At 41.6% G+C, this 14,006-nt stretch overlaps 1 protein-coding gene and 1 pseudogene across 1 annotated transcript in view; one reads left to right on the top strand and one right to left on the bottom strand.

Moving 5' to 3' along the window:
• Window positions 1-436: 436 nt before the first annotated feature.
• Window positions 437-1,027, bottom strand: LOC112311230 (rRNA-processing protein FCF1 homolog pseudogene; annotated as a pseudogene).
• Window positions 1,028-6,636: 5,609 nt separating this feature from the next.
• Window positions 6,637-14,006, top strand: part of SIAH3 (siah E3 ubiquitin protein ligase family member 3) — a 114,561-nt gene continuing 107,191 nt past the window's right edge. The window contains exon 1 of the mRNA XM_024567517.3: window positions 6,637-6,786. Coding sequence (XP_024423285.2) covers window positions 6,652-6,786 — 135 coding nt within the window. The 5' untranslated portion in view covers window positions 6,637-6,651. The remainder of the gene's footprint in view (window positions 6,787-14,006) is intronic.

Raw genomic sequence — 14,006 nt, forward strand, 5'->3', positions numbered from 1 at the left:
TTACTAGTTGAGTGACCCTATACAAGTTAATTTTCCTCCTTGTCTGGAAATTAGCAAAATGATACTTGTGTCATGGGGTTCTTGTGAAGAGAAAAATAAGATATTGGACTATTTGACAGCAGATGTACTTGAGTACATAGTGCAAGTACTTAGCATACCTGATATACAATACACCAACTATTTAAATGTTTGTTGTTGTTATTCTTTTTTTGTGTGAGCAGTTATCTGATTTATAAAAACATGTAACAAATATTAAAATGATAGAAAATACCATTTTCAAAGCAACATCAAAAGGTGAGTGTATTTAACCATACTTAGCTCAGTACAGAGCAAATGGGTGAGTGGAGCAATAACAACTCATTCTGTAGCATGTTTAATAAACTGGCAACTGGGGAAGCTAGTTGAAGGAAAGCAGAGGAACTTCATCCTTTAAGCATTAGAACCAAGGGGCTACATAATCATCTGGCATCCACTCAATGTTGTATCTATGATTAGAAACGTACATGATGGGAACTCCAGGATCTTCCTGATTCTTCGTTTAAGGTCCCAGTCAACCGTGGCCACAATGTAACACTTGTGCCGAGTTACTCTCTGTACTAAACAGTCATCTGCATAGGTACCTTTGTGCGTGCATGGTAATCATTCAAATCTGGGGTCCTTGGCGATCCTTAGAGCCACTCGATACTTCTGCTCCAATTTCTCAATTTCAGCCATTACACAGTCAGTTATACAAGGTATAAACTTGGCATAGAGACAGTCCATCATTGACTGCACTAAGTCCAGTTTAGCCTTGATGAAAAAGTTGATAAAGTTGGTATCAACCAGGATGTGGTAAGGTGGGCCCAGCTGTGTGTTATATTGGAAGAATAAGCAGGAAGATTATTGGGGGACTTCTCTTTCCTTGAGTGCACTAGCATCTTTCTTTTCTTTCTTTTTAGGTTTTATCCTTTTCTTTAAGCCTCTGATCTCTCAGACTAAGCATTCGCTTCATGGTTGCATATTTCCTTGTTTTCTTTTGCTTCCCCATGATCACGCTGCACTCTTGTTTCTTCCCTGTTGTTGTTATTCTTATCGCAGTACGTGAGAATGTCAGTCTTATAGAAGATTCATAAGCACTGGATATTATTGTTAAAATAAAAAGTACAAATTTAACAAAGTAAAAGATGGTATCTTGTTTTAATTTGAATTTCTTTGATTTCTAGTTCTACTGAACATTTTTCATTTAATCATTAATCTTTCAATTTCTTCTTCTGTGTACTTTGTTTATACATTTTGTCTATTTGTTCTACATAATTTTAGTTCTTTAAAATGTGTATGCAAGAGTTCTTTAATAGGAATACATATTTTTTGCTATCATAATTGCTGCAAATATATCCCCTGATATTTTGGATTTTTTCAATTCCAGTTGTTACACATTATTGTGACATACAGAGTTTAATATTTTATGTAATCAAGTATTTCCCTTTGTGATTACATCAATAAACTTAAAATGTTTACGAAGTACCTATTTCAAAATTCAATTATGTGCTCATTCACATTTTTTAGTATCATTTGGTACATATATCTCACATACAGAAAAGTGCACTGATCATAACTTCACGGCCTGAAGAATTACCACAAAACAGACATATTTATTGTATTCGTTTCCTAAGACTGCCTTAACAAAGTACCACAAACTGGGTGGCTTAAATGACAAACAGCTACCGTCTCTCAGTTCTGAAGACTAGAAGTCTGGGTCAGTGTTAGCGGGGTCGGTTCCTTCCAGAGGCTGGGAGGGAGAATTTGTTCCCTGTTTTACCCCTAGCTTCTCATGGTTGGCTTGTTATGTTTGGTGCTCCTGGCTTGTAGATATATTGCCCCAATCTCTGTCTTCATGTTCAAATGGCATTATCCCTGTGTGTATGTCTCTATATTCAAATCCCCCCCTTTTATAAGAACACTAATCATGCTGGATTTGAGCTCACACTGAGACCTCATTTTAACTTGATTACCTCTGTACTGTATTTCCAAATAAGATCATATTCTGAGGTACTGGGGTTTAGGGCTTCACTGTACCTATTTTTAGGAAACTATTTAATCTACAATAGTCATGAAACTAGAGCACAGATTTTTATTAAAAAACAGGCTATATCTGGCTTTCTAAAATCCTCATTTCCCCTTCAGCCATCACCCCTTGCCAAGGTTACCACTCTCCTGATCTCCTACACCATAAATTAATGTTTGCATTCTAGAACTTCATATAAATAGAATCACACAACATGTACTCTTTCCTGTGTGGCTTCTCTACCTGAAAATTGTATCTGCAAGATCCATCCATGTTATTGCATTGTTGCATGTAAAAATAGTTTATTCTTTTTCATATGTAGTATTTAATGAAAGGAGGAAAAAGTGATATAATTTATCCATTCAGTTGTTGATAGATACTTAGGTTGTTTCCAGTTGTTTAACAATTGTGAATGTAGTTGCTGTGAAACTATATTAGAAATACATTGGGATGAAAATCCTAGGCAAGTCTTTTGGTGAGCACATGCTAACATCTGTGTTGGGTATATGGAGTGGACTTTCTGGCTTATAGGGTGGACACATGTTTGGCTTTAGTAGATGCACCCAAACGCTTTTCCAAAGTAGGTTGCAACAGTGTGTGAGAATTTTGGTTGTTCCACATCTTCACCAGCAGTTTGGGTTGACTTGGACAAAAACATTTTTGATGCAAAGATGATAATAGTAATGACAATAGCTTCTCATTAAAGTTATTATCAAAGACAGGCATTGGGCTGGTCGTTTTACCTATATTATCTCATTTAATCTTTAAACTACTTTTCAAGGGAGTTATTTTACAAGGAACAAAACTAACCATCAGTGAAATTAATTTGCCAAAAGTAATAGTAAGTAACAATGTAGGGTTTGAATCCAAATTTGTCTGGTTACCAACCACAGAGACTTTCTCGTACAGATAAAATTTAAACCTGGTTGTCACAGAAGTGAATGGGGAGCCCTAGGCATCATGGCATAGCATGAGGGGCTAGATATGGCTACTGAGGAGGGGTCAACTTAATAATAAGAGGTAGACACAGCTCTAAATCTCTACTTGAAAGCTAGTTTGTGCCACCCTATCTTGGGGACATTAAGAGGTCATCTATTATTAGGGTGAGATTCAGACATTTTCCAATGACCGATTATTTTGAGGACTGATTCTGAGAACACACAGATGTGCTTAATATTTTTTTAATTTTCATTTTTATTGTTGTTCAAGTATAGTTGTCTCCATTTTCACCCCACCACACTCTCCACTCCATCCCAGCCTCCCACCCTTGAAACTACCCCCTTTGGCTTTGTCCATGTGTCCTTTATACATGTTCCTTGATGGACCTTCCCCTATTTTCCCCCATTATCTCTCTCCTCCCCTATGGTTACTGTCAGTTTGTGCTTTATTTCAATGTCTCTGGTTATATTTTGCTTGCTTGTTTGTTTTGTTGATTAGATTCCACATATAAGTGAGATCATATGGTATTTAATATTTTAAAAGGGAGTAATGTAGGACCAGTTTTGGAATACAGAGTTAGAGCAAGAGGTCAAGTCTGAGACCAAGGAAATGAAACTATAATAGCAGGTCTGTAGCACTGTTCTCAACACTAATATCAATGTGTACTCCTTTTCCCTTCGGCCCTCACTCCCAGGCCAGGTCTATAGGTAATATCAGGAACACTAACCTTTAAGAACATAGCAGGAACCAAATTCACTCCTATCATGCCCTCTGCTTGCATGGCCCTGGAGGATAACATGAATATCAGTGGGGAAAAATATTTCATGGAGCAGAAGAAAGAAACATACTGCCAAATAATCACTCTTCCACCAAGATGCTCATTAGAGTCAAGTACTGAGAGGCTATTTTGAATCAGGCACTGTGCTGGGTTCTTCTAGATACATTGTCTTTGTCTTCACAATGGCCTTGAAAGAAATACACTTTGGTCATTCCCTTGTTACAAATGTGGGGACCTGACACAGATCCGGGCCCACAGGATCCAGTGTTGTGGCTGCAATATACAAATACACACGGACTACAGAAATCCTGTGAAGAAAAAGGGGCTGAGTGGCCACTCTCTAAGTGAGAGAGGGTGAGAGGGCTAAAGAGAGCCCAAGAGAGCTGACCCCCACCTGGACAGGCTTTTATTGTTTTCCTGGGCACATTACATGGAGGATGGTCCTCATTTACTATGCACAGGTTCACCACAGGTGATTACCTTTTAAGGACAACAAAGGACAGAACACAGCTAATTACTTCAAAGTGAAGGATGTTACAGCTCAAGGGGGAAACTGCTCACACTCCATACTTGAGTGGTTTAGCACAGATTTTAGGAAGATGAAGATACTCAGTAAAAATTTGCTGCCTCAATTCAGGGTGAGGGAGTTTTAGCAAGAACGAGTCTCATAGCAGTCAAGGTACAATGCAGGCCTGATTTCCCACTGGAGAACCTATCCATGGACGTGGGTCCTGCCTGCCAACCTCGCTCCCCACTGGCTTTTCCCAGTGGGGGCTGAGCCACATTTCCCACTTTTGGAACCGTTCTCTACAGGAACCGAGCTTCAATGAGGTTAAGAAACCTGTCTGAGGTTGCACAAAGGGATAAACAAAAACACAATAGTTCCATTCTAACACAGGGCAGAGAAAAGGGAAGTTTGGACCCTTATGAATTATGAAATGTATTTTTAAGAAACCTGTGGGATTATGATCTCACTTTTATTTTTTAAAAAGTAAGACAAAAGCAGAACATTGAATGCTTTCCAGTTGAACACTAAACTGTTGATTGCTTGGAAAATAAAAACTTTAGAGAGCAAATTCTGGTATTCTGGGTCAGCAAACTTATTTATGAATCATTTAATGACTGAGTGTAGGGACTCATATCCTATAAAGTATCAGATTGATGAGGTCCTAATCAGTTCAAATGTTGTCATTTTCTAGGTCTGTGCCAGTGCAATTATTTTAGAAAGTACAAAGTTTCCATTTTAATTGGTGCTTGGCTTATTTGTTTCTTAAAACATTTGGATTAGTTTAAAATTCAAATTAAAACTAACACCTGGGTTTGCCTTGGTTTCAGTAAACCTGTTCATTTTTTTTCCTATATTTTAATCTGTTGTTGGTTCAATTGCCTGAGCAGGTCACAGCATAGATGTCCCAGATGGATGTACACTTCCATATATTACAAATCACACAGTGTAGCCAAAGCAAAATGAGAGCCATTGTGGAAGGAACAATGAGCTCAGAACTCTGGGTGCAATTCACCCAAAAGGCCCATCCTCACCCAGGCACGCAGGATCTGGGCTGACTTCTCAACAGAGAAACAACCAAAGAAGAAGCAAGACAAAACACACTCTACTCTCGTGCTTTAGTTACAAAGGCTGACTGTCCCCAGAAATCCTGACTCCTCATGTACTGCTCAGGAACCTTTCTTTCAGAACCTGGGGGTGGATGTAGGAAACCTCCCCCACACCGTCTACCTGCCAGCCAACCCCTAGCCCCATTTGGAGAGAGAGGGAGTGCAGTCTGAGGACTGGAATGCCTCTGCCTCCTCTAGCACAGAAACGTGCTGCTGGCATTCGCAAAGACAAGCAAATGATGTGGTATGTGTGCTCTTAATCTCTGTCTTAATGTATCCAACAATCTAGTGATTAATTAGCAGTTTGCTGCCCACAAATATGAAAATGAATGACAAGTAAAGACCCTCCACATTGTAATTATTTTGCTGATTACAAACCACTTACCTCTGTAGGTTTTTCTGTGTGTGCATTCATGCATCAGGAATTTCATTATTTTTAAAAGCATACTCAATGCATCTTTAGCTTTAATATTTTCAGGCTTCAATAATTACATATATATGTAATATATATTACACATAATTGTATATATTGTTACTACTATTATGTGTGTGTATGTGTGTATATATACAGTGTTTGTTTGTTTTTCTGGTCTGGAATTATATAGAGAGAGTGGAGAGTAAGATTTTTCAAGGGATTGAAACCCAAATTGCAGAGATAGAGTGCAAGATTAAAAGATGCGCGGTTCTGCATCTGCCAAGTCCTTATCTGGAATCAGAGGAGTCTTGTAATATTTGATTTCCTCCCAAGCAGCTCTGATGAGTCGAGCCAGGATGTGCGTTATCCATCTGCTTACTTTGGAACAGGCTGTTTTACTATTTGGACGTTTAAACGCTTTACGTTTTTGCCAGTGCATTAAGAAAGGCTCTCATGTCAAATTAAGTCAATTAATAAATGGAGACACATTAAGCAATCAATTTTGTCAGCCTATCTCCCCTGCATTATGTATGGTAGGCTGTAATCACAAGATAAATGCAATGTGCTGATCTATGGTAATGTTCAATAATACATTCTACGCCAGGCTCAATTCATCAGGGAGTTTCAGTAGGGGAGGCATTTGTTATTGGCTGTCTCTGTAGCTCAAGGATAACATTTCTGTCCTTTTGATTGGCCGCCTCACTGCTGCAAGATTCTAACCGTCTTATTTTGATGATGAATATGAAGGCACGCTAAGCCGGTCGGGAGCGGAGTGTCTCGGTGTCTGCGCTCCTTCCAGAGCCCAAGGACTTACAGCTGCCTCCGCTGCCTTCCTGTGCCAACCACCCCCCAAAAGTTGTGATGCTTTTCTTTACCCAGTGCTTTGGAGCTGTGTTAGATCTCATTCACCTCCGCTTTCAACACTACAAGGCTAAACGGGTTTTCTCCGCTGCTGGGCAACTTGTCTGCGTGGTAAACCCCACGCACAACGTAAAGGTGAGCTGCTTTCTATGGTTTTATATACACGCTGCTCGGGTTCAAGTCCTTTCTCCAGAAGTCAGTGACCCTCCCGCGCACACGGAGCTCCTGGCAAAGGCAGGTTCGCGGGTGCTAGCACTGAGTTTGGCACCCAGAGAGGTTGCTTCGACTCATTCTGGCTCTCTTAAGTGCCTTGGTGCTCTCTGTGGCAGTGGGTTTTTCCCCTGACTGGCCAGAACAACTGGAGTGAAAATCTAGTTTCTTTCCTCCAAGCTGTCAACGCAAGAGTGTACTGGGGTCAGCAGTAGAGGTGGTGGAGGAAGTAGGGAGCGACCCCCCAAAATATCTCTGGGCAAATGTTCAATAGACAGGATTTGAAAAGTTACGGAGATTGCAGCCTGCCCATGTGTTTGCAAAAGCAGGCAAGCACATGAATTTTGGAGCCCCCTCTGGCTACCGCTGAAGTAATGCTGGCAGAAACGCTCAGACAAGGAGCTAAGAGTTGGCCAGGGAGCTCTTTCTACAAAGTATTTTTCCTTGTGTTCAGACTCAGCCGGTGTGTGTGTGTGTGTGTGTGTGTGTGTGTGTGTGTGTGTGTGTGAGAGAGAGAGAGAGAGAGAGAGAGAGAGAGAGAGAGAGAGAGAGAGAGAGAAGGACAGGGAAGGGCAGGGAAGGGCAGGGAAGGGAAGGGAAGGGAAGGGAAGGGAAGGGAAGAGATGTCGGGAGTTTGTCTTCTTTGAGTTCTGCTAAAGAGATGCCCCCCACCCCCATTCCATCCGCTCACCCTCTTTCACTGAGAACTGGAAGAGGCAGATTTTGCTTCAATTGTATAATAAGGAAACCCGCTCCGAGCTACTATCTGAATCACTGCAGGCGGCTGTGGGTGCTGTGTTGCCTGTGGCCACCCAACTGCATGTCTGATGCTGCTGCCTCTGCATTTGTGCCTTCAGGTCAATGCTCTTTAAATGAAGGGCAAAAAAAAAAAAAATGGGATGCTGAAGGGCTGCACCACATCCGGGCCAAAACTGATGGGGCAATGAATGAAGAGCCACTATCTGGGGGTGGTGGGGGAGAATGGAAAAGCAGTGCAGTAGTGGAGGGGCAGGGCACAGCTGAACTCCCCAAATGTGAAACTTAGCCACCATGACTCTATACTAAAATAAATGATAGACTCATTGGGACTTCCCTTCTTGTCCTCATTACACCCAGGGCTGAGTAACAGGTGGAAGAGCATGTCTACAGGGAGAGTGCTGGAATAATACCTATGAAGATAGATCTGTCATTCTGACCACTTATCTTGAGCAGGAAGGGTATTGGTTGTTGCTCATCACTTTATAAACTCCTATGAAGAGCTGGACTATTCTCAGTTGGATCACTGCTGGTCCACACTGATAGGTGCCTCCAACCTTCACCCCACAATTTTTGCAGGTCTGTAGGAGGGACAGCTGCCTGGATCCCCTGGGGTCATTGCTAATGATGGTCCTGTGTGGAGGGGTGATGGACTCTTCTGCAATGGCTACGGTGACCTAGCTTTCTGTGGTGCCCAAGCTATGACTAATACCATCTCACACAACCTCTCTCGCTGTCTCATCTCTGTGCTCTCTCTCAATCTCTTTCCCCTCACTTTACTATTTCTTTTTTACTTTATTGCTTAGTTTTATAAATGAGAATTCATCACCAGTCATCCTTGGCAAAGTAAGTGTAACAGGTACATATTAAAATATGATTCTGAATTCCACTTCATGGCCACTTTTGAGAGTGCATTCAAACTCCCATTATTTTGCCACTTTACATTAGTTAGTTCCCTAGGGCGAGAAATTTCATTTACTCCTGTTTTGCATTTTAATACATTTAAAAATTGTTTATGATATTTAATATTTCCAAAGTTTGAATTTATGTGGTTCATTGACTACAGATGACAGTAGAGGACAAGAGGGATGCTCAGATCTTGTGGGGTGGGATGAAATGCATTTGTGTATATTTTTTAGTGATATATGCCTGGATATTAACAAATAGTCCTGCTGCCTGAACCCAGGAGTCCACGTGCAGCCCTCCTCTCCTGCCCCAACTCCAGAAGTCCACTTTGAGGTGTGAACTGGTCAGCTCCTACACTCAGGGACTCATAGGCAGGGTCTGTGGCTGCAGCCAGAGCCCTGCCGGGGTCAGTCCTCAGCCCTTCTCAGGCAAATAGTAGCTGAGCTGAGGCCGACTGGGCAACTTCTTCCTCTTACCCACAACCCTTAATAAATCGGTTTTGGAAAGAAGACTAATAAGATGCTTTCTGACAAACTTACAAAAGGTTCTTGTAAGGTTGGAGGTCATGGATCAGCTCTGACCAGCTGTGTGACCTCAAAAGACTCAACCTCTCTGAGTCTTTTCTCACTTTCAAAATGAACATACAAATAAATACCTATCCTGCCTCCTTCACAGCTCTGTGAGGCTGAAAAGAGATGCTAGAGGTAGAGGTGCTTTATAACATTCTCCTCAAAAAAAATATGTTATTGCACATAATATGTAAGGATTCATTAGGAACTTCAAAAGTTGTCACATAAAGCTTTTAGCCAACTTAGAAACCATATTAGCAGTAATATAGAAATAGGTGACATGCTTTGAGAGGCTATGTTCCATAGCTAACATTTTCAAGTACATTTTCATTTGGCTTTTCACTTCCCATAAAACACATACACACACACACACATACACTTAAGAGCTTTTGCTCAGATGAGTGTCACTGTAGGTAAGCAAAGCAAGTTGAGTGACGCTAATGCAACCAGGGGGTGCAGCAGAACAAACAAGATTCATGGAGGCTGTGCCAGGCAAAGAGACCTCTCCAGCCATGCTGCCTCCATGGAGGTCTCAATGAGCACCTGTGCTCATTCATGGTCCAGGTGGCACATCAGGTTCATGTTTCTCAAACCTGAGGGTTAACAGTCATTGGAAGAGCAACTTTAAAGGAACAATTCCACAGGAACATTGCTGCTTCCATCACTTATATTAAGAAGTTATAAAACCTCCAAAGAAAAGTGCTCCTTCTAAGCATTAATTTCCATTGACAGACCACAGAAATATGCCTGGGATACAGTAAGATGTGATCTACATGGGAAAAATTCTTTTAAAGAAAAAAAGCTGTGGCAATGTTAACCCAGAACAGCTATTGATCTCTGGTACTTCCTCACGCTTTGTATGACAGGCTGGTACATGAAATGGTGACTAAGGATAGACAGACTACAACCTTACTTTTAATTTTCCAGGTGGAATATACCTACATAAGAGGGCTTGGAAGTCTGTAGATATTTAGTTTTGTTATGTTTTGTGGAATCATTTTTGTCCTTTGTCCTTCCAGAGCTTTTCTGAGAATGCTGTCAGTATATTAGGACCTCAGGCAAGTGCTGAGTTATAATCAAAATCCTCTTACTGAGCAGAGAAAATCGTGTATTTTATCATGTTTGTATAGGTCACCATCATTCTCAATCTTATTATGGTGATTACTCAGTAACCTGGGACTCCTTCAAAGCTGATGCCTTTCCTTCTAAATGGAAAGCAGACTTCTCAGGAATGCAGACATCCTGGTTAAAGCAATTTATGCCCCTTAACCCCACCCTGGCCTGGAATATGAGGGGCCTCTGCTTTAAGTAAGTCCTAGGCAGGGGAAAAATCCATAGCAGAGCTGTCTCTGTGGAGTACAAATGCCTGTCTGTTTCCCTTTGTCTGTCTGTCTGTCAGTCAGTCTCTGCCTGTAGGGAGGGCTCCTAGCACAGATGATGCCCTCCACTTCTGTTTCTTACACCATGAAAGTGAATACCATCAAGGAGCCAGTGTCCCTGGCTGACTGCCCTCTGCTCCTCCATTCACAGAGTTTACTGAAATGCGCCTTAGGCTGGCACCAGTGAGGGTTCCAGCACTTGGTCTGAATTCAGCCCTTCTTTCTCTTTTGTATCTTTTGCTTGTTTCCAAACCCAAAAAGTCTTTCTCTCCTAGCTCCTCTCCCATCCACACTAACTGCCTCTATCATGCCCTGCCATGTGCAGCCCTCCTCTCCTGCCCCAACTCCAGAAGTCCACTTTGAGGTGTGAACTGGTCAGCTCCTACACTCAGGGACTCATAGGCAGGGTCTGTGGCTGCAGCCAGAGCCCTGCCGGGGTCAGTCCTCAGCCCTTCTCAGGCAAATAGTAGCTGAGCTGAGGCCGACTGGGCAACTTCTTCCTCTTACCCACAACCCTTAATAAATCAGTTTTGGAAAGAAGACTAATAAGATGCTTTCTGACAAACTTACAAAAGGCTCTTGTTAGTGTCAACATATTGCTGAGACCCACAGTGCCCTCACCAGCATCCAGGTCTGAGGGTGTAACCTGCCCATCTCTACTGGGAGGCTCTTCATGCCTCTTTCTATGGAGGCTTCTCAGAGCTGTTCTCTATTGTGACCTGTTAACGTTGGGTTTACACACACATACACAATGGTGGAAAGGGTATATGGGTCAATGACAGATACTAAATCTAAAGTTAGGGCATTTTAGTACCATTACTTGAAGCATCCACTTGCCTTTCATTCTAAGACCAGCCTGTATGGATAAAGTTTGTTGCATGACTCATGGAGGAAATGGGGGGAGGGGCATAGAGGAGGAGGAGGATCCTTAAAGAAGGGAGCTGAGGAGAAAAGTGTGGCAAAGCCAAACATTGCCCTTACTGTTTATGGAATTTTCTTTGGAAATCCCATGGGCCATGAGGCTTTCACTAACTCTGCTTGACACAGTGCAGCAGGCAGTCGAATGAGAGCTAAAGATCTGAGTGTTGTCTTTAGAGATTTAGTGGTGGCCTTTGGAGTGTTCAGCCTGAATACCTTATAAAGCAGTTAAAGGCTCCAATATGGTGGCTTAATTCTGTAGGTTACTTAGTTATTGACACAACCACCTCTGAGGGTACCATTCTGGGCCCTCTGGAAATAATATCTGCTTTCTACTGTCCAGGTTGGAGCCTCTTCACAGCTCATTAGCACTTTTGAGGGGCAGAAAAGATAAAGGAGGGACCAGGAGGGGCTAGAGCAGGTAGAGCTCACTCTAGGAGCTTATTTCTAAAGGCTTTCCCCTGCAGCCTCTTCCAGCCCTTTAGTTTTTGTAAATATTGTATGATACTGTACTCTGTGGACACAAAGCAGCCATGGGGCTTTTCTGGTTAATGGTAATTGCAAATGAGACTCTCGAGTCACTTAACTGGATGCCCTGAACCCTGAGCAGTCATTTGGTGAACTGCTAGTGATGCAGTTGCAAAAAAGACTGAAGCTGGTACTGAGGTGAGGTGAGTCGATTAGCTCTGTACTGCATTTACCCAGCAACCCCAAAGTAACTTTATGGAATTCCTTTAATCACAGTTACCAAAGCTGCAGAGACTATTTGGAAGAAGATACCGAAAGCTTTTTAAAAATGCACGTAGAGGTCAGAGTTATTTGGATGGCTGCCTTCGGGTAAGGTTGAATACTTTTCTAGCAATTAACAGTAAGAAAAAAATTAACTGTATGTGAAGGTATTTTACGCTTAGCAAAGTCGTATTGACTCAACCAGCTCCGTTCCCCAAAGGGAAAAGTTGACCTGTTCAGACATTAATGTCACATGGAAGGGGTAAAGCTAGAGAATGGAAACCTGACCTCCCACAGGGGTCTGTGGCTCACAGAGTAACAAGGAGAATGTCAGAACTGGGAGGTTAAATCTTATTTTAGAGTCAAGGAAACTGAGACCAGAAAGGGAAAGTGACATGTATTGGTTCCCTATGGCTGCTATAACAAATTGCTACAAAACTGAATGGTTTAAAACCCAAGAAATGTATTCTCTCATAGTGCAGACGGCACGGCTAGAAGTCCAAACTTAAGGTATCAGCAAGGCCATTCTCCCTCCAAGGCTCCAGTGAAGAATCTGCCTTTTTGCCTCTTGCAGCTTCTGGTGGCTCTATGTGTTCTTCACCTTGTGTATACACATGCCAAGTCTCTGCCTCTGTAGTCACATTGTCTTCTTCTCTTCTCTGTGTGTCTTCTCCTCTTGGCATTCTATCTTGTAAGAATACATGAGATTGCATTTAGGGCCTACCTGGATAGCCCAAAATAAATTTCTCCTCTCCAGAGTCTTAATCACACCTTTAGTCATATAAAATAATATTCACTCTCACCATGTGAGGTAATAGTCACATGTTCCAGGCATTAAGTTATGATCTTATGTTTTGGATAGCCACCATTAAACCCACTACAGAACTTTTGCAAAGTTGACCTATTTCCTGACAGAATTGGAACTAAACTTCAAGTCTCCTAATGGCAGATGTACATTTGTTGCACTGCCCTGGGCTGCCCTCAGATCAGTCCAAATTAAATGGCTTTTACATAGGTACACTCTGTGGGAACAGACAATTTTGGGGACCCCCTTCTAGTGCCTCATCCATCTGTTCTAGGCCAGCAGTATAACCCCATGAGCTGTATCCCACACTATACCATTTCCCCTTTACCAGTCCCACATTTTCTTAGCAAATTGGAGCCTTTACATTATCATCCTCCTTTTATTTCTCTACCTCCTCCATAAATCTTCTTTTTTCCAAACTCTTTTAAAAATAATACAATTTACATGATTCATGCTCATCATATTTTAAAGCCAAATGATAACAAGATACATAGACAAAAGCATAGTGCTTTATACTTTGCCCTTGGTGCATATTTAATTTATTTGTTTTTAAATTTTATTTTTCAATTAGAGTTTACATTCAATATCATTTTGTATCAATTGCATCTGTCTTGGTGCATATCTTATAAACATACCATCAACTTGGAGAGAAACAATTGGTGCAGTGGGGAAACCTGGGCTCTGGTAGAGACATCCTGAGTTCAATTCTAGACTGTGCCATTTGCTGATGTGTGACTTTGAAAAAATAACTTGGCCTCTCAAAGACTCCATTTCCTCATATATAAAAAGGATAAAATAATGCCTACATTTTATGGTGGCTGTGAGGATTAAACAAACTCACAAAAAGAAAATGTCTGCCACCAATGAGAGTCAGTAAATAACATTTATTGTCAATAGGGTCATTACAATCAAAGTGGCTCCTCAGAAGCTGGTGTACATTCCCACAATGCCACCTGGCTATCTTTTCTCATCCATCTCTGCAAGCCTCAGTGCTTGCTGTTCCTTGGTATGTAAATTGCCTTTGGCCTTGAAGAGAATTTTGAATAGAACAAGTTCTTCTGTTACATTAAAGTCAGATTTCTC

Source organism: Desmodus rotundus, chromosome 13 (genome assembly GCF_022682495.2).
Source record: "Desmodus rotundus isolate HL8 chromosome 13, HLdesRot8A.1, whole genome shotgun sequence".
NCBI lineage: Eukaryota > Metazoa > Chordata > Mammalia > Chiroptera > Phyllostomidae > Desmodus > Desmodus rotundus.